The sequence below is a fragment of the Lepidochelys kempii genome, chromosome 1 (genome assembly GCF_965140285.1).
Source record: "Lepidochelys kempii isolate rLepKem1 chromosome 1, rLepKem1.hap1, whole genome shotgun sequence".
NCBI lineage: Eukaryota > Metazoa > Chordata > Testudines > Cheloniidae > Lepidochelys > Lepidochelys kempii.
Genome location: NC_136380.1, coordinates 188,441,533 through 188,460,704, shown reverse-complemented (window position 1 = coordinate 188,460,704; position 19,172 = coordinate 188,441,533). Strand labels below are relative to the sequence as shown.

General features: G+C 40.2%; 1 protein-coding gene across 6 annotated transcripts in view; it reads left to right on the top strand.

Annotated features, from left to right (window-relative positions):
• The window catches only part of EPHA6 (EPH receptor A6), an 879,356-nt gene that overhangs the window by 636,064 nt on the left and 224,120 nt on the right, over window positions 1-19,172 (top strand). For 4 of the 6 annotated variants that reach the window (XM_073305254.2, XM_073305272.2, XM_073305236.2 and 1 more), the window contains 2 exons: window positions 13,651-13,698; window positions 14,121-14,283. In XM_073305254.2, the coding sequence (XP_073161355.1) occupies window positions 13,651-13,698; window positions 14,121-14,283 (211 nt within the window). The remainder of the gene's footprint in view (window positions 1-13,650; window positions 13,699-14,120; window positions 14,284-19,172) is intronic. The other 2 variants (XM_073305263.2, XM_073305245.2) reach the window with 1 other exon arrangement.

Here is a 19,172-nt window from a genome sequence, read left to right as displayed (position 1 = left end):
TTGGGGTAAAATAAACTGGGTTCATTATGGGAAGTTAGCTTCAACTGCAGCTATGGAACAACCATGATGCTGTAATAAAGTATCTTAAGTATTACTGTCTGTCATGCTAAAAACTAATTCTTCCCCTCCAGTGCTTTGATGAACCTTTAGTTAAAGTACTCATGGTTCTGAACTCAAAATTTACTCCAAAATTATGAGTTTCACTTTCAATACTAGGTTCAAAATCTCCACACACATATCTTCTTTTTGGTGGTTTTCCGGAAATTTAAGAGTGCACAAGTGCTTTATAAGGAACTCCTCTGTCAGCTTTCCTTCTCTCGTATTAAACTATCCTCCTGTCTCATGTTTGCAAGCAAGCATGTGCATATGTATAAAAATGTAGTGCTCACACCTGAAAACTCTTATTCAACTGAGTTGTTCACCAGAGTAAGTGTTGGTAGGATTGCACCCAAAGAGCAGTGAGGGGCTGGCATGGTGAGGGGAGTACAGATCTGTGCAACAGTTAATTTAACAAAGCACATTATTTTCATTAAAATATATTTATTGAATTATATGTTGTATTCCAAGATAAAGATGAGACAGGAGAACCCAGCTACAGAGTACATGCTGCAGTCTGCACTTATTCATTCCTTACTTTAGAGAGTAGATATGGAGGCATTCTTACCTTAGAACAATGTTTTGTAGTAAAGTTTTCCTAGGAACAAAAAGACATCATAGTGTTTCCTACTGCCTATTGGACTCCATGTTGGGTCGTGTGAAAGGGACTTGTCAGTGCTTCTATTTCATAGAATCATAGGACTGGAAGGGACCTCGACGGGTCATCTAATCCAGTCCCCTGCACTCATGGCAGGACTAAGTATTATCTAGACCATCTCTGAGAGGTGTTTGTCTAACCTGCTCTTAAAAATCTCCAAGATGGAGGTTCCACAGCCTCCCTAGGCAATTTATTCCAGTGCTCAAGACCCTGACAGTTAGAAAGTTTTTCCTAATGTCCAACCTAAACTTCCCTTGCTGCAATTTAAGCCCATTGCTTCTTGTCCTATTCTCAGAGGTTAAGAAGAATAATTTTCCTCCCTCCTCCATGTAACAATCTTGTATGTACTTGAAAACTGTTGAAAACTGTCATGTCCCCTCTCTGTCTTCTCTTTTCCAGACTGTACAAACCCAGTTTTTTCAATCTTTCCTCATAGGTCATGTTTTCTAGACCTTTAATCGTTTTTGTTGCTGTTTTCCAGACTTTCTCCAATTTGTCCACATCCTTCCTGAAATGTGGTGCCCAGAACTGGACACAATACTTCTGTTGAGGTCTAATCAGCGCAGAGTAGAGCAGAAGAATTACCTTTCATGTCTTGCTTACAACACTCCTGCTAATACATGCCAGAATGATGATTGTTTTTTTTGCAACAGCGTTACACTGTTGACTCATATTTAGCATGTGGTCCACTATGACCCCCAGATCCCTTTCCGCAGTACTCCTACCTAGACAGTCATTTCCCATTTTGTATGTGTGCAACAGATTGTTCCTTCCTAAATGGAGTACTTTGCATTTGTCCTTCTTGAATTTCATCCTATTTACTTCAGACCATTTCTCTAGTTTGTCCAGATCATTTTGAATTTTAATCCTATCCTCCAAAGCACTTGCAACCCCTCCCAGTTTGGTATCATCCGCAAACTTTATTAGTGTACTCTCTATACCATTATCTAAATCAGGGATCGGCAACATTTGGCACACGGCCTGCCAGGGTAAGCCCCCTGGTGGGCCAGGCCGGTTTGTTTACCTGCCGCGTCTGCAGGTCCAGCTGATCGCCGCTCCCACTGGCTGCAGTTCGCCGCTCCAGGCCAGTGGGGGCTGTGGGAAGCAGCGCCAGCACATCCCTCAGCCTGCGCCGCTTCCCGCAGTCCTCATTGGCCTGCAGCAGTGAACCGCGGCCAGTGGGAGCTGCGATCAGGGGCAGGTAAACAAACTGGCCCGGCCCACCAGGGGCTTACCCAGGCAGGCCGTATGCCAAAGGTTGCCGATCCCTGATCTAAATCATTGATGAAGATATTGAACAGAACTGGAGCCGGGACTGATCCCTGTAGGACCCCATTCGTTATGCCATTCCAGCATAACTGTGAACTACTGATAACTACTCTCTGGGAATGGTTTTCCAACCAGTTATGCACCCACCTTATTGTAACTTCATCTAGGTTGCATTTCCCTAATTTGTTTATGAGAAGGTCATGCGAGACAGTATCAAAAGCCTTACTAAAGTCAAGAGATAGCACGTCTATAGTTTCCCCCCATCCACAAGGCTTGTTACCCTGTCAAAGAAACGATCAGGTTGGTTTGGCACAATTTGTTCTTGACAAACCCAAGCTGACTGTTACTTATCACCTTATTATTTTCTAGATGTTTGCAAATGGATTGCTTAATTATTTGCTCCATTATCTTTCCGGGCACAGAAGTTAAGCTGACTGGTCTGTAATTCCCCGGGTTGTCCTTTTTTCCCTTTTTATAGATGGGCACTATATTTTCCCTTTTCCAGTCTTCTGGAATCTCTCCTGTCTTCCATGACTTTTCAAAGATAATCCCGAATGGCTCAGATATCTCATCAGTCAGCTCCTTGTGTATTCTAGGATGCATTTCATCAGGCCCTGGTGACTTGAAGACATCTAACTAATTTTTAACTTGTTCTTTCCCTGTTTGAGCCTCTGATCCTGCCTCATTTTCATTGGCATTCACTATGTTAGACGTCCAGTCACTACCAACCTTCTTGGTGAAAACCGAAACAAAGAAGTCATTAAGCACCTCTGCTATTTCCATATTTTCTGTTATTGTTCCCCCCCTCCATTGAGTAACTGGCCTACCTTGTCCTTGGTCTTTTGCTTCTAATGTATTTGTATTTATATATTTATGCAGTACTATCTCATGTTAGGAATTCAGTGTTGCAAGGAAAGCAGCACTGCAGTTCCCCTATGAAAAATGGAAAATTGTTAACTAATTCATTTGGTTGCTATAAGGGGTTTTATGGTGGTGGTCCCTTAATTGTAGCCAGAAGAAAAATGTGTGTGTGCAAGCGCGCATTTTAAAAAGGCGAATTGGAGAGAGTCAAGGGACTATGAAGCTGGTCTCCAGCAGAAGTGGCTCACTACATTTTAGAAGTTATGTTTAGCACATTAGTGGCTTAGGAGTTCAGTATGTGTTAGGAGTTTGCTCTAATGCTTGTTAGATTTCAGTTGAAGGATTTCAGCTACGTGTCTTTTTTGCCATAGGTTTGGATTTTTTGAAGGGGGGCTAATTTCATGTGATTGATGTTATTGAAACTCTGTAAGTTTTCTATGATCTTAAATTAAAGGTTCCCAATTTTGATATTTATAATGGACTCCTGACTTCTTCTGTTCTTTCTCTCTTCCCTGTATCTATGAATCTATAATTCACAACTTCTGTGCTTCAGCTTTACTGTACCACTGTTCTTAAATAAAATAAATGAAGAGGAAAGAAAGAGAACTCACAATTGCCTATCTATCTGCTTTTTTATTACATGTAGGAAATGGTCAGTGTAGTGTAGTACATTAATCCCCCTCTTAATCTGATCACTACATCCACCTCCTGTATCTGGTAATTAATTTTTTCTTATTGAATTTTCACAAATAGAACAATGAAATGCAGACAGCTATAATACATAAAGGAATAAAATGCCAGAAAAGTAAGTCAGGCAACTTTGCAAAAGTGAGGAACTTTAACAAATTAAAATGGAAAATTTACCCCAAGATCTCACAGTAAGGAGTAAATTGAATAAAATGTTGATTTTTGCACACAATGATGTGAATCATCTTAATTTCTGAGGTGATAAAACCTTTTAGGTAAGAATGTTGACAAAGTGTGCTGTAGGACATATAGACATTATCCCCAGGACATTAAGTACGTAAAGTTAACCGTCCTTATGTTCAGAATTCATTGAAATGAACAGGAACTCTGGTCAGCCCTCTGCTGTTAAATAATCATATTTGATATTCTGCTAGTAAAACAACCGAGATGATAGGTTGTTTTGCACAGAATTCTTCTTTCTACTGTTTGGCTATATATGTGAACTTTTCATAGGATAATGTTCAAATTAATAATGCAAAATGTAACATAGGTGACTCTTCCACCAAGAATAGTACCGTTCTCAATTGTAGTTTATCTTTTCTACACTACAAGCCTGGTGACGTGTCTCTGAGGGCTCACAAATTTGTAGTCCCGGATTCTTTACCGATAAATTTTAGAACCCATGTCCGAGGTGATTTGTAGGTAAAAAAAGCACAGTGTGAGTAAAGCTTGATTTGTGGTCCTTGTAACTGAGGCAATGCTAATTTGAAGCTAGGAATGACACCTAAAGTCATACTGGGGTTCTGCTGTTGTAGCAGTCTGTTGTTTAGGCTTTGTGGTGTCACTTATGGTTGGTTTGGCTGAATCTATGTTGCCAACTCTCATGATTGTTTTCATGAATCTCATGATAATTGGTGTTATGCTTAAAACCACAACTCCTGCAATCTTGTGAATGTGATAATCTGAGCTTTCACTTAAAGAAAAATGTTTTTAACCCTGATAGGTCCAGAGAAAAGCATGAAAACATGACCTCCAGGCTTTAAAAACTGGAAGGCAAACAAAAGAACCTCCGATTATTTTTGTTTTATTTTGTTTTTTAATCTCAGATTTTTATAAACCATTCTCATGATTTGGGGTGCTAGATTCATGTGTTGAGATTGGCAATACTGCTAATGTCTCTGACTTTTTGGCCTGCCAAACTGAAGAGCAGTCTTTAAAATGTTGATTCAAAAGTTTTCTTTAGTAAACACAGGTATTTTAAATTAGAAAAGATGCATGAGTAGAATAATTTATGGCTGTTGGAGAGTATATGTTTGTCAATATACAGACTAGCCTCGCATTTTCAAAACAGATGCCCCACCCTCTTTACTGTATTCTGATTGCAGATTTTCCATAATTGATTTAAGGCATAGATTTAACTTTATTCCTCCCAATGTGATCATCTTGTCAATGTGATTTATAATATCTTATCTAATGTCCTTATACCCTGATTTCTTCTTGGCCCTCCACATTATTTAACCTTTAATAACACACCCTCTCTCACTTAGTCCACATTATTCATTGTGCTGGTGAGATTTCAAGCACCTTTTGGAGTCACCCTGTCCCCTTCTTTCTCCATTTTATGTTCTCCTGTTCATGGCTCACCTCACTTCACCTCAGCCTTTCCTGGTATATAATCCAATTAAAGTGATGTTTGGCTGGGTTCTGACCTCTCTGTATTTTCTTTAGATTGGTTATCCATTCTACCCCTTTTCCTGTTGACAGCTTTGCTTACTTATGGAAAGAGTGATGAACTGACTGACAGACAATCAAAATATAAAAGTACTGAATGGCCAAAGTGGTAAAGCCTACTTCAATATTTCAGGCACCTAAACAGTTATAGATCAGATTAGTGACAGATATTAGAACAAAACCAAACAAAAATAAAAAATACACATGTGGTGGCTTATAACATCAAACTCTTCTGGTCTCTTCTCCCGAAGAGACACCACACACAGTTTCAGCTTCTGCTGACTCCCTGCCTTCTACGGGTAGACTTTCTAACTAGCTCAAGACTTTACATCTTTCAAAGACCTTTGCTTCCTGTGATCATGGTTACAATTCTGGTGATGTTAACTACACCTCTTCCCCATCCAGCTCTCCTCCAGGGCATCCCTTTAGGTTTCTGGCCTCTAGCCATTACTTCTCTGTGAGCAAGGACCCAAATCCCTATCCCTCCAGACCAAAAATTTGGTCTTGCAGTTCCCCTACAATTCACTGTGATTATCCCAGCAAGTCTGACATTAGTCTAGCACCTGCAGCTTGCACTCTCTCTAGGGACAGTGACCGTGGTACCCAGTGACCAGCAGCTTTCACAAAACCTCGTACATTTATTTTAGGACAAATGCATTACAGAGAAAATCTGTCATAAACCAGTAAACAGTTTCCCTGCATGCTAAGGTTACCACGTGTCAGCCATCTTCCAAATGGAGACCCAGGAAGGGTCCAGTTCTTCACACCCTTCTAACAGGGCGGTGACCTTTTGGTTACATTCTCAGGTCAGTTTTTGGATCAAAATGAGGGTCCCCTTCAACAGTTCAGGCTGGCCCTTGATATCACAAGATCTTTGTTTGTCTCCTGGCCCTCTTGAACTGGGCTGAACCAGCATCTGCAATTTATCCCAGGGAGAGGTTCTTCTCTGGAGTTGTTTCCCTCTCTCTCGAGATCTGCGGTAATTACTCCTCACTTGTTTTAGTTCCTTGTGGAAGCTTGGTAACTTGCTGTGAAGCTAGTATACAATCCCTAGTGCCCAAAGTTTCATATAATATTCATAGATACACAAGTTTGTTACTAATCCCAGTGCCTATGGCATCTGGCACATCCCCGTATAACAGCCTTTTGAAATTTTCATGCTCCCAAGATGTCACATCTATCACAAGTATGTGCTGTATTTTATGGCTATGAAAATGTTCACTAATTACATTCACATCACCCTTTCGAGCATTATCTCCAGTTTACAGATGAGGAAACTGAAGAAGAGATGTGAGGTTCCCCTTTCGCATGCCCACAGAGATTTGTTTAATAGGCGTTCCTTGCTCCCAAGGTTTAGGTGATTCCTTTAGATACTGCTGCTTCTCTCAACAGCCACATCTACATGTATCCATCAGGTTGATACACCCAGGAAAGTAGAAAATATTAGATTGTTCTTTTACACTTTTCTGTGTTCCTCATTCATTGATTTTAAATAAACATTGATAAACTATAAGTGGCAGAACCCTGTAATATTATTATTTACTATAACATAGTATTTATTCAGCTCTGACATTGTGACCTGTACTCAGGAGAAAATGATGGCCCCCATGTATATATATATATATATATATATATACACACACAATATTGTATAGTGCCTTGAAAGTACTGAGAAGGGGGAATATAATTTAAGGGCATATTTCCATTTGTGGACACAATAGTTCCAACCTACATTAGCAAACAGAACAGCTGACTACATGTGTAAATGGCCAGTTATTGTATAAGTGAAATCTTTTTGCACACGCAAATTTGAAAGTTTTGAATCACAATGAGTATGTTTGCAGAGGCAGGCTTCCAAAACCCATGTGCCACATTGTCAAGGCTGAATCCCCACTTGGCACTTTGAGTAGAGAAGGTGGGGGCCCGCAAGGATTTTAAAAATTAATACTTGCCACTCCAGGCTTGTATTAAACTCCCAAGGTTACAGCTTTTCTCTGACCTTGGCTTGGTAAACGCTGCCACAACCCAAATGCAAAAAAAACCCTTTGAACTCAGCAAGGCGCACTGGGGAATTCCTCCCCGTGGGGTACCTCAAGCCCTTTCATCCCCGCTGCAGGGAAGAGCTGAGAAGAAAACAAAGGAAATTAGTTGTTGCCACCAGCTAATCAAACAGCATAGGCACAAACCTTTTAGGACACAACAATCCAAATTGTGTCCTTATAAAAGGTAAATTTTATTAAAAGAAAAAATACATCTGGATTTTAGGCTTTTGCTAGATTTTAAAAGAGCAATTCCAAAAATTAAGCACTGTCAAGGTTCCTCCCCCACTCTGAACTCTAGGGTACAGATGTGGGGACCTGCATGAAAACCTCCTAAGCTTACTTTCACCAGCTTAGGTTAAAACTTCCCCAAGGTACAAATTAATTTTATCCTTTGTCCCTGGATCTCCACTGCCACCACCAAACTCTAACTGGGTTTACTGGGAAACGTAGTTTGGACACGTATTTCCCCCCAAAATCCTCCCAACCCTTGCATCCCACTTCCTGGGGAAGGTTTGGTAAAAATCCTCACCAATTTGCATAGGTGACCACAGACCCAAACCCCTGGATCTTAGAACAATGAAAAAGCATTCAGTTTTCTTACAAGAAGACTTTTAATAGAAGTAAAGAAATCACCTCTGTAAAATCAGGATGGTAGATACCTTACAGGGTAATTAGATTCAAAACATAGAGAATCCCTCTAGGCAAAACCTTAAGTTACAAAAAAGACACACAGACAGGAATAGTCATTCTATTCAGCACAGTTCTTTTCTCAGCCATTTAAAGAAATCATAATCTAAACACATACCTAGCTAGATTACTTACTAAAGTTCTAAGACTCCATTCCTGGTCTATCCCCAGCAAAAGCAGCATACAGACAGACACAGACCCTTTGTTTCCCTCCCTCCTCCCAGCTTTTGAAAGTATCTAGTCTCCTCATTGGTCTTTTTGGTCAGGTGCCAGCGAGGTTACCTTTAGCTTCTTAACCCTTTACAGGTGAGAGGATTTTTCCTCTGGCCAGGAGGGATTTTAAAGGGGTTTACCCTTCCCTTTATATTTATGACAAGCACTCAAAACAGTTTTCTTGGGGGTTCAGCTTAAAGGTTACAAGCAAACAAAAGCATCTGAGGCTATCACAGAGGAGTCCACAAGCCTTAAAAAATAAACAGAAATAAACCTAATCACGTCTTTCTAAACATTCCTAATTTACTTACATATGTGGGTTGTTAAAAGTAGTTCTAGATACGATCTGATTATTTTCATATCTGGTTCAAACTTTACATAGCATTCCTGTTGCCCCATCTCTTCAGCCCAAAGAGAGCAACCACAGACAGAAAGGGAAAGCTTCCTTCCCAATTTTAAAAAGTTCTAGCCTTCCCTTTGGCTCTTTTGGTCAGAAGTCTTTTCTTTAACTGGCTGGCTGAGTAATTTGGAGGAGGGGGTAATTCTTGGACTACTGTTATATAATTTAAAATAATAGCAAAGAGTACTTGGTTATCTTTCCATTTGTAAATTAAAGTGCTGATTGTAGTTTAGTTAGCGATGCATTTCTCTCTGTCATTCATCTATGAAGGGTGACAAAACCCACATGTCTGAAAGTGGCTGAAGCATATCGGTTCTTTACTGGCAAAGTTAATCTAAAAGCTAGCTGAGCGTTATTGCATGTAAGTTATTATTGGCAGTATAATGTTGTATTCCATAGTGTATCCAAGCCCTGAGATATTCCTAATTTGGTATACTTTTGTGTCATCCACAAAATGAGCATTTTACTCATTGTGATCACTATCTAAAGCTAAAAAGAGAAGATGTTACCACATCCTACTTTATCTCTATTAGTAGTTCACCTATAGAAACATAGAAATTTTTCATTTTTGTGCTGTTTCTCTCTCTCTGGTCAGATGGGGAAAAATGTAGAAAGCAGTATATTGACGTGGTTGGTGTCTGGAAGATTTTGTATTCAAGAGCATATTTTAAATGTCAGTAGAGAGAATCCCCTTTCTTTTGGCCAAATAGGAAATCATAATGTGAATCGTGAACTTAATGTCCTGTTCATGGAGGCACATAGTGAATAACAACCAGTTGCTCTGACAATGCCATACAAGAGAATTACTTCATTATAGACTGTTTATGTTGATGGGAGAGATGTAGCTATTGTGATGAACTGTAAAAACAACAAGCTTTCCATTATTTTCACAGTCTGATCCTGTACTTCTTACATTAATGCCAGAACTCCACCTCAGTGTGTCTAGTATTGGGCCATCAGTGCCACTGCACACTTTAGTACAATCATACCAGTGGCCCTCCCAAGAAAACTGTTGATCTAGAACGTCAGAAAACAAAAGCAATTTTCCTTTGGATATGGAATTTGGAAAAGTGTCCTTGGCCTTGTATAAAGTCCAGAATCTGGATATTCTGTACTAATTCAGGTTCTTGTACCATGATGATGGTAACCCAGCGGTTGATTCTGTAAGGTTCTATACTCACAGCCCTTATTGACTTCCATGGAAGTTGTGTATGCTCTGCTTTTCTGAAAATCGGCTCCAGAGTGAGCAATTTCCTTTCAATTGACAATTATTACTACTACTAAATTACTAAGGGTATAAAATAAGACAGAAAATACCGTAATGTCAAGGTGTGCCCACCCCTTGCATACTCTGTCCTCTTCTGGTCACTCCAACTCAGAAAGGATATAGCGGAACTGGAGAAGGTTCAGAGAAGGGCAGTGAAGACGATCAAGGTTATGGAATGGCTTCCATGTAAGGAGAGACTAAAAAGATTTAGGGCTCTTCAGCTTAGAAAAAAGATGACTAAAGGGGAATCTGATAGAGGTCTGTAAAATCATGAATGGTGTGGAAAAATGAATAGAGAATTGTTATTTACATAATACAAAGAGCAGGGTCACTTGATGGGATTTATAAGCAGCAGGTTTAAGACAAATAAGAGGAAGCACTTTTCCCCACAATGCACAACTGACCTGTGGAACTCATTGCCATGGAATGTTGTGATGGCCAAGAGCAAAATTGGTTTTTTTAAAAAAAAACTGGATAAGTTCAGGGAGGATAGGTTCATTAATGGCTATTAGCCAAGATGGTCAGGGACGCAACCCCATGCTTGGGACAACATCAGACTTCTGACTACCAGAAGCAAGGAGCAGAAGACAGGGTGGAACACTCCGTAAATGCCTTCTTCTGTGCACTCCCCCTGAAGCTCTGGAACAGACCACTTTCAGAAACAGGATACAAGGAAAGAAGGACCATGGTCTGACTCAGTATGGTAGCTCTTATGTTCATATGCTCTTACCTGGAGAGAGAATATTTCCTTAGAAATAAAGAGAGAGTAAAAGGTACCACGTGTACGGTTGATAGCATATTTTCTACCTAAGTTTTTGGACAGTCTTAAACTATTTATCCTGGTGCAGTAGTACTATTATAATGCCATTAATGGGGTTTGGGGTTAGTTTATTTTTGCCTTGTATATTTTGGCCAAGTTAAATTTGTTATGAGGAGGAGCGCTTAGGCACTCAGAACTTCATATTTTTGGTTGTGAGCTAGCATTAGGTACTTTTCTGGTTTACACTGTATTTACCTCTTTAACTCAGGCTTCACACCTTCAGCCTGTGTGTTCTCCCTAATTAAGTTTCTGATAAGTATCCAAATTGACTGAAAACTACAGTGAAGTATTATTATTAACATTAAGGAACACTATACTTGTTTCATATTGACCCAGATCCATATACAGAGGGGAGACCATCTGCATGCCTTTTATCTTTCCCTGCAAAAAGGTTTGACATTTCCGCAGCACTATTTTCCCCCTATTATGGACTCTTCCAAAAGCCCCTCTGTGACCCTGTGCTCCTCCATGCAAGCATATGCTTTGTGGACAGGGAAGATCAGGGCACAAAATTTGTTCTATTGCCCCACACCCACATGTACCTCAAGCCCTGCAGAAATTCTTGGAAAAGATAATACAAACTGTTACTATGTTATATTGTCCACTGAGCTCCTCAGTGTCCTTGGGGACAACTAAAGCTGAGAGAGTCCCTGGTAGCCAACGCTTCATGTGTTATCATCACAGGCCTTAAGAACCAGAGACCAAAGCTGGTACAAAGGAACATGGCCTTTACAGGGATGGCCCAGGCCATGACATTGGCTCCATATTTTACCACCCCAAAGGCACAATGTGTATGGTGGAAGTATCAGCAAGGGGATCCTTGAAGACTTCTTCTCTCTGAACCCTCTCCCATGGTTTTACTGTGGTAGGGCATCATGTTAATGGCGAAATTTAACCTTACATGGAAAACAAGTCATTTATGAATAGAAGCAATCATGTCTACTTGCTTCTTAACAATTGTTTAAATTGCTACAGAAAAGACTTCATGAACTCCTTCATGGTAGTAGTCACATTATGATGGGCGTAATAGTTCAAATTTAAATGAACCTCTCCTTAGACCAAAGGACACACCGTGATCAGCAATAAAAAAGCAATGCTTGCCAAGAGATTCACACAATTATCACAATTATTTCCTATTGCAAGTGTAGGGAAATACTGTAGTATCTTTTGGCAAATGCTGACTTCTTAATGGCAACCACAGTTTCTTTTAATTTATAAAATGTAGCAAATACCAAGTTTTCTGGACACAGGTACAATTTTAAAAACACTATCAAAATTCTTATTTTACAATAGTCAGTGATCAAATTCCCATTGACGTCAATAAAACCAGCATCAGGTCTATAAACAAAAATCTCATGCCACTAACCAATTAAATACTAGATCTGATGATGACTACAAAATGTTTTCTATTATGACTGTCACAAAAACTTGTCCAGTTTTTTAATGATACCGGTATCTACCTCATCTCTAGCCTACTATTTTTATGTATAAGCGACAGTGTTGCTCTATAGCAACATCTACAGTGAAACAGGGTACTGTTTAATATGTGAAGGGGTGGGGGCAGGGAAAGGTCTTCAGTTTTTTGCAATCCTGAAAGCTGTCCCGTTTCTCCAAAGCAAAATCAGATTCTTTTCTCAGCTACTCTTTTTCCAATTAAAGAGAGCCCATTCTCAAACAAAAAGTGACTCTATTCAGCAGCTTTGAAAATCAAAATTAGCATTTTTGCCTCTCTTGATGGGAAAATAGCCAATTTTGTCAAACTTTACAGAAAATAGAAGTTTAAGGGTCACAAAATTGACCTAAACAAAATGGTTAAAATTTGTGTGAGATTTAGCAGAATCCTTTTGCCTTTTGATACCATAGCATACCAGTCTATCAGTTTTTAAAATTCTGTTGTTTGTGTATAATCTGTATTCTCTCTCCATCTGTACATATATATTTTACATGTTACATATTTTGTTTTTCTGTTATGTAGCACTGGTTCTTATTCAAAATTTAATAACAGTCAGCTTTAAATAAGTAGCAACTTGAGGATTTTCTCTTAATACAGTTTCTCAAATTATCTCCAGAATTTGGACAGTGGGCATTGGTTGTAATAATCTTAAATTTCTGTTGATGTTTCCCCAACCCCAAATACCAACACTTATCTGTATGAAATCCTGATGTGGTTTAGTTAGTTGATTTTGCTGTATCCCGGCCAGTGGAAGCACTTATGCTAAATTCATCTGTGGGGTAACTACATTGAACTCAGTGAGGTTCCATCAGGGATGAATCTGGCTTAATATGTTTGCCATACCCTGCTTCATGTAAAAGCATATGTATATTGTTCAAAAGTAGTAAATTTCTGCAATGTAACTGCAAGCTGCTCTTTTCCCTGCTATATCTTCTCCACGTTAACAAGCTAGAAACAACTTTTGAATAACTTAATATGTCACATAGCATAATATCCGTGCATGTATACATTTGTGGTGCTCTGTGAGTACTGCTATTGTATTATTGAGAGTACCATGGACAGTTCTGCTTCAGCTCTGTCACGACACCCTCCCTGTGTCCTAAAAATATGGAACTATCATCAGCATGCTCTGTGTGCAAAACTACATATTACTGAGTTTGTGCAGCAGTCTGACAGAGTGAACCTTTCTACTAAAGACCTGATCTTGAGACATGCTGAGCACGTAACTCCCTGTGACTTCAGTAGGAGTTGGGGGTTCTCAACAACTCCCAGAATCGGCTGGAAAATACTTAACATGGGAATTCTGCAAAGAATGTTTTTCTTTATAGTGTGCCAGGGAATTTATATACAATCACATTACAGCTAACTGGAGAGAAAAATTAAGTTCAGCAACAACAAAGCAGTTGATCCATGATAGAAGTTTTCAAACTAAAAAAAAGTTAATCTATATTTTCTTTTACCTACAGGCCTACCCACGGATAGCGCCGGCATTTTGGCACTACCTGCGGGTAGAAGTGAGTAGCGGGTATTTGAATACTCCCACATCTTTACACTTTACTAGTACTTATGGAACTTCTAATTTGTCCATTGTGCAAAATATGTAGCTGCCATTTCAGCTGCCATTTTCTGTGAATGTAGTCATGTACTAATACCATATTATTTTGACTACAGTATATTTCTAACCCAAATCACAAAGGTACAATGTGCACTGTATGAAAGAATAAGCAAAATTTCTTAAAATATTTCTGATCCAAAGTCATGTCATACATTGTGATAATAGCACAATATCAGAGAACCAGAATTCATACCTGCACCTCCTTTTATGAACAGATTTTACATTCATTAGAAAAAAGCAGAGCTTTCTATTTGGACTATTGTTATTACAAAGTTTGCACAACTCAACCTGATATCATTTCTCCCCTCTTTTGTCCCTCAGGAGCATGAGCAGCTCAGCTATTCCTCCACAAGGTCCAAGGCTCCAAGTGTTATCATCACAGGTCTCAAGCCAGCCACCAAATATATATTTCATATCAGAGTCAGGACTGCAGCAGGATACAGTGGCTATAGCCAGAAGTTTGAATTTGAAACTGGAGATGAAAGTAAGTCTTACAGAAGGGAGAAAACTGACTACAGTAGAAGTAGTATCTAATTCTAAGTCAGTCAGACTTTGGGAATGTGAATGAGCTGAGTATTCACCACATACACAACACAGAATGCCCACTGGGTTAATGTAAACCAATTCTCACACATCCCGTTTTGAGGGGTTCCCTGTATATTGAACTCAGGAACAACAAAAATAAAAATCAGCCCAAGAAGAACATTGAAGGATTTTTTTTTCCTTGCAAGATTTCCTCACCCTCCAACCCCTTTCTTTCCCTAGAGACTTTCCATCTTTTATCCTCCTGAAATGGAGCTTATAAGACCCACAAGATATGGATGCCAGCAGAGTAGAACCTGACATTTTCTCACAGAGAGCCTTTCATCTGTTGGCTTTCTCTACTCCCATTATCTAAGAATAATGTAATGGAAACATTTATGTGTATATCCAATCAAACAGTAAGTCTGCTAAATACCCAAATAAGAAGCAAGCATATAAAAAGCCACAAAAAGATCTGTGAACAACTTCTGTAATGAAACCCAAGCCCCCATTACAATCCCAGTTAGGATGTTTGTAAATATTGGATAGAAAATTAGTATGCATACCACATTAAAAACATTCATTAGTGAAATTACATTAATTAACCACTTACCCATACCATGTCTCATTAATGTGTTGAACTTCATGCTGCTTAAGCTGAAGTACAGACTGAAGTCTTCTTATAAATGTATAAGTTTTCAAAATAGACTTCATAGATGAATAAGAAATTACAGAAATCTTACCAAGAGGGTCGTATAATGTTGCTGACAAAATGTAAATGAATGTATTTAACATAGAGGTTTCAAATTTATCCAGGAATGATCAGCTGAATCACAAGTTGAAATGCTATGACAAAGTGGCAAATGTATTCTAATTCTATAGTATTCTTGGAAAGTGACTTTTGTACCAATATGGAACTAAGGATCCTTGGCATCCAGACAAACTGTTTACCAGTCAAAGGTTATGGGACTGTTGGTGACCATTCAACCAAAAGCAATTCAGAAGCTAAGAATGTAAAGAATTAGTTACTAAAATGTCAATTCAATTTAAATTTGCCTCTCTAGACAGTAGTTGATAGCTAATCCCTTTCATACATAATATCGCAGATAAACATTGAGACTGCTCCTGACTTTACACTAATGGACTTAGGGTAAAAATACCTAAAGTGCCCCTACGCCTTAAACTCTTAAATACCATTTTCAAAAATAAGCTAGGGCCAGATTTTTGAAGGTATCTAAGTACCTTAAGATGCAGATAGGCGCCAAGTGGGATTTTCAAAATATCTGCATACTTCTAAATGTTTTGGTTTGACATTTTTGAAATGAAACACTTCAACTTTTGAATTTTACTTCACTTTTATTTTTTCAAAAAGGTAAAAAAATCAAAATTTTGAAAATGAAACATGTTTTGTTTGACCCAAAATATATATTTTACTTTTTTAGTTTGACCACTGAAAAATAGGAATAAAGCTATATGAATAACCAAAGTGCCTAAGTTATTTTTGAAAAATGTGACTCAGGCTCCTAAGTCATTTATATGCTTTTGAAAAGTTTATCCTTGGCCCTTTAGCTGAAACAGTATAGGCTCATGCATTCAGATCCAGATGACGGTGTCATTACAAGTGTGGTTTTGGTATATACAATCACTCTGACCAGACAACCTCATCCCAAATGTCTGAGGTCTAAAGCAGTTCAAACCGCCATAAGGGCCACCACCTGTGATGATGCTCCTGGGCAGGCTGTCTGTGGGGGTTGAGTCTGCACCTCTGTATCTAAAACCATGAGCCCCAGCTGCTCGAGATAAAGGACCAAGTGTAAAGCAGATCACAAAAAGGAAGGAAGTTCCTTTGTCACGTATGCACCAAGAGGTTGTGATTAGTAATTTTCTCATTCTGAAAATGTATATTATGTGAAGTATAGAAAACACCTTTGTTATTTCGGGTGTTTTGCTTGCTGCAGCAAAGGCATCATTGGCATGCATACATTATTTTAAGTATTGTGACTAATAATATTATTTAATATCCATATTTTATAGCTCTCTCACATTTTACTGCAGACCAAAAATTCAGGCCCACCTTGCTAACATTTTGGTAAATCTGGGCTGAGTTTTGAGTCAATCTGGGCTCATTAATGGTTTCAAGTGAAATCATTGGGAACTCAGTTGTTTTGACCTGTAATTAGCATGTGACTGTTTCAGCTGAGTTAGATTAGGAATTATTTGATTTGTTCAGATGCTTAACTCGAAGCAAAATGTAATGGTGTGTGAATCTACATGAACTAAAATGAAAAGGTTTTCCTGAATCCAGAGCAAACTAAAATCACTATGTTTCTCCGAAGTCTCCCTGAAAGACCTCAAGAATAGATCAGTGAATCAGAGTTCCGGTGGTGTATTCCATAGACCTAATACTAATGATGTGATCCTCCATGAGAACTGCTTTTTGAATACTGGATGTGTCTAGGCATGGACAAACCTTAAATAGGTGTTCAACATATTGCCAGACTGTCACAAGTTAGCTTGAAATGATTAGTGCCTCATACATGAAAACATAGTTTGGGGATTGTGATACAGGAGGGTCAGGGAGCAGTGGGAGAGTGCTAGAGGGGAAATATATAAGCTCAAGGCTAATTAAGGCGTGGTTCCCTGTAGCCTAGGGAAGGTGGCTGCAGGTTAATTGGAGCACCTGCAGTCAATTAAGGCCCTGTTAGGAACCTAATAAACCCCCCTGCTTCAGGCAGACAGAGGAGGAGGAAGGAGAGAGGACTGGAGTTTGGAGGTGTGCTGTGACACTTTGAAAATCAGAGAACTGAGGTAAGTGGGACCCTTCCCCAGCATCTAAGGACTACCCTACCCAAGGGGGAAGACGGTAAGAACCCACAGGGATTGAGAGGGGCTGGGGCTCAGAGTGAAGAGCAAACCCAGACCCCTTGCCCGCTTCCCTCCTTTACCACCTTCCTGGGCCACTAGCGGGGCCATCGATGCCCCAAGAACAGGGGCAAGGGGTTGCATCTTAGCTCCCCACCAAGAAAAGTGCAGGACCCACCAGACTAACATCGGCCATCTTGTCACAGGATTCATTACATTACAGAAGGAACACAGAGAGATGCAATTTTATGACCAAAGTATTTGCAACCACATTTTAATTTAGTTAGCAGATTAAGTATCTCATGATGATCTAAGGGTATGTCTACACTATGAAATTAGGTCGAATTTATAGAAGTCGGTTTTGTACAAAGCGTTTTTATACAATTGATTGTGTGTGTCCCCACACAAATGATCTAAGTGCATGTAGTCGGCGGAGTGTGTCCACAGTACCGAGGCAACCATCGACTTCCGGAGCGTTGCACTGTGGGTGGGTATTCCACAGTTCCCGCAGTCTCCGCCGCCCATTTGAATTCTGGGTAGAAATCCCAGTGCCTGATGGGGCTAAAACATTGTTGCGGGTGGTTCTGTGTATATATCGTCAGGCCCCCGTTCCCTCCCTCCGTCCGTGAAAGCAAGGGCAGACAATAGTTTTGCGCCTTTTTTCTTGAGTTACCTGTGCAGACGCCATACCACCACTCAGCTAACCATTACTGTATGTCTCCTGGGTGCTGGCAAACATGGTACTGCATTGCTACACAGCAGCAGTTTATTACCTTTTGGCAGCAGACAGTGCAGTATGACTGGTAGCCGTCATCGACGTAGTCCTGCGTGCTCTTTTAATCGGGTGCCTGGGCAAACATGGGAGTGACTCAGCCAGGTCATTTCCCTTGTTTTGTCTCGTGGCAATTGAGTCCTACCTTCAGTGGACTGTCTTTTAACCTCCAGCTAGCAGAAGATGATGGCTAGTCGTCATACTGCACCGTCTTCTGCTAAGCACCCAGGAGATGATGATGGCTAGCGGTCGTACTGCACAGTCTGCTGCCAGCAAGATGTATAAAGATAGATGAAGTGGCTCAAAACAAGAAATAGACCAGATCTGTTTTGTATTCATTTTCTTCTCCGTCCCTCCCTCTGTGAAATCAACAGCCTGCTAAACCCAGTTTTGAGTTCTATCCTTGAGGTTTTGAGTTCTATCCTTGAGGGGGCCATTCAGTTTCTCGCAAAGCCACCCCCTTTGTTGATTTTAATTCCCTGTAAGCCAACCTTGCAAGCCATGTCGTCAGTCGTCCCTCCTTCCGTCAGGGCAACGGCAGACAATCGTTCCGTGCCTTTTTTCTGTGCAGACGCCATACCATGGCAAGCATGGAGCCCGCTCAGCTCACTTTGGCAATTAGGAGCACATTAAACACCACGCGCATTATCCAGCAGTATATGCAGCACCAGAACCTGGTAAAGCGATACCAGGCGAGTAGGCGATGTCAGCGCGTTGACGTGAGTGATGAGGATATGGACACAGACTTCTCTCAAAGCACGGGCCCTGGCAATGTGGGCATCATGGTGCTAATGGGGCAGGTTCATGCTGTGGAACGCTGATTCTGGGCTCGGGAAACAAGCACAGACTGGTGGGACCGCATAGTGTTGCAGGTCTGGGATGATTCCCAGTGGTTGCGAAACTTTCGCATGTGTAAGGGCACTTTCATGGAACTTTGTGACTTGCTTTCCCCTGCCCTGAGGCGCAAGACTACCAAGATGAGAGCAGCCTTCACAGTTGAGAAGCGAGTGTCAATAACCCTGTGGAAGCTTGCAACGCCAGACAGCTACCAGTCAGTCAGGAATCAATTTGGAGTGAGCAAATCTACTGTGGGGGCTGCTGTGATGCAAGTAGCCAACACAATCAAGGATCTGCTGATATCAAGGGTAGTGACCCTGGGAAGTGTGCAGGTCATAGTGGATGGATTTGCTGCAATGGGATTCCCTAACTGTGGTGGG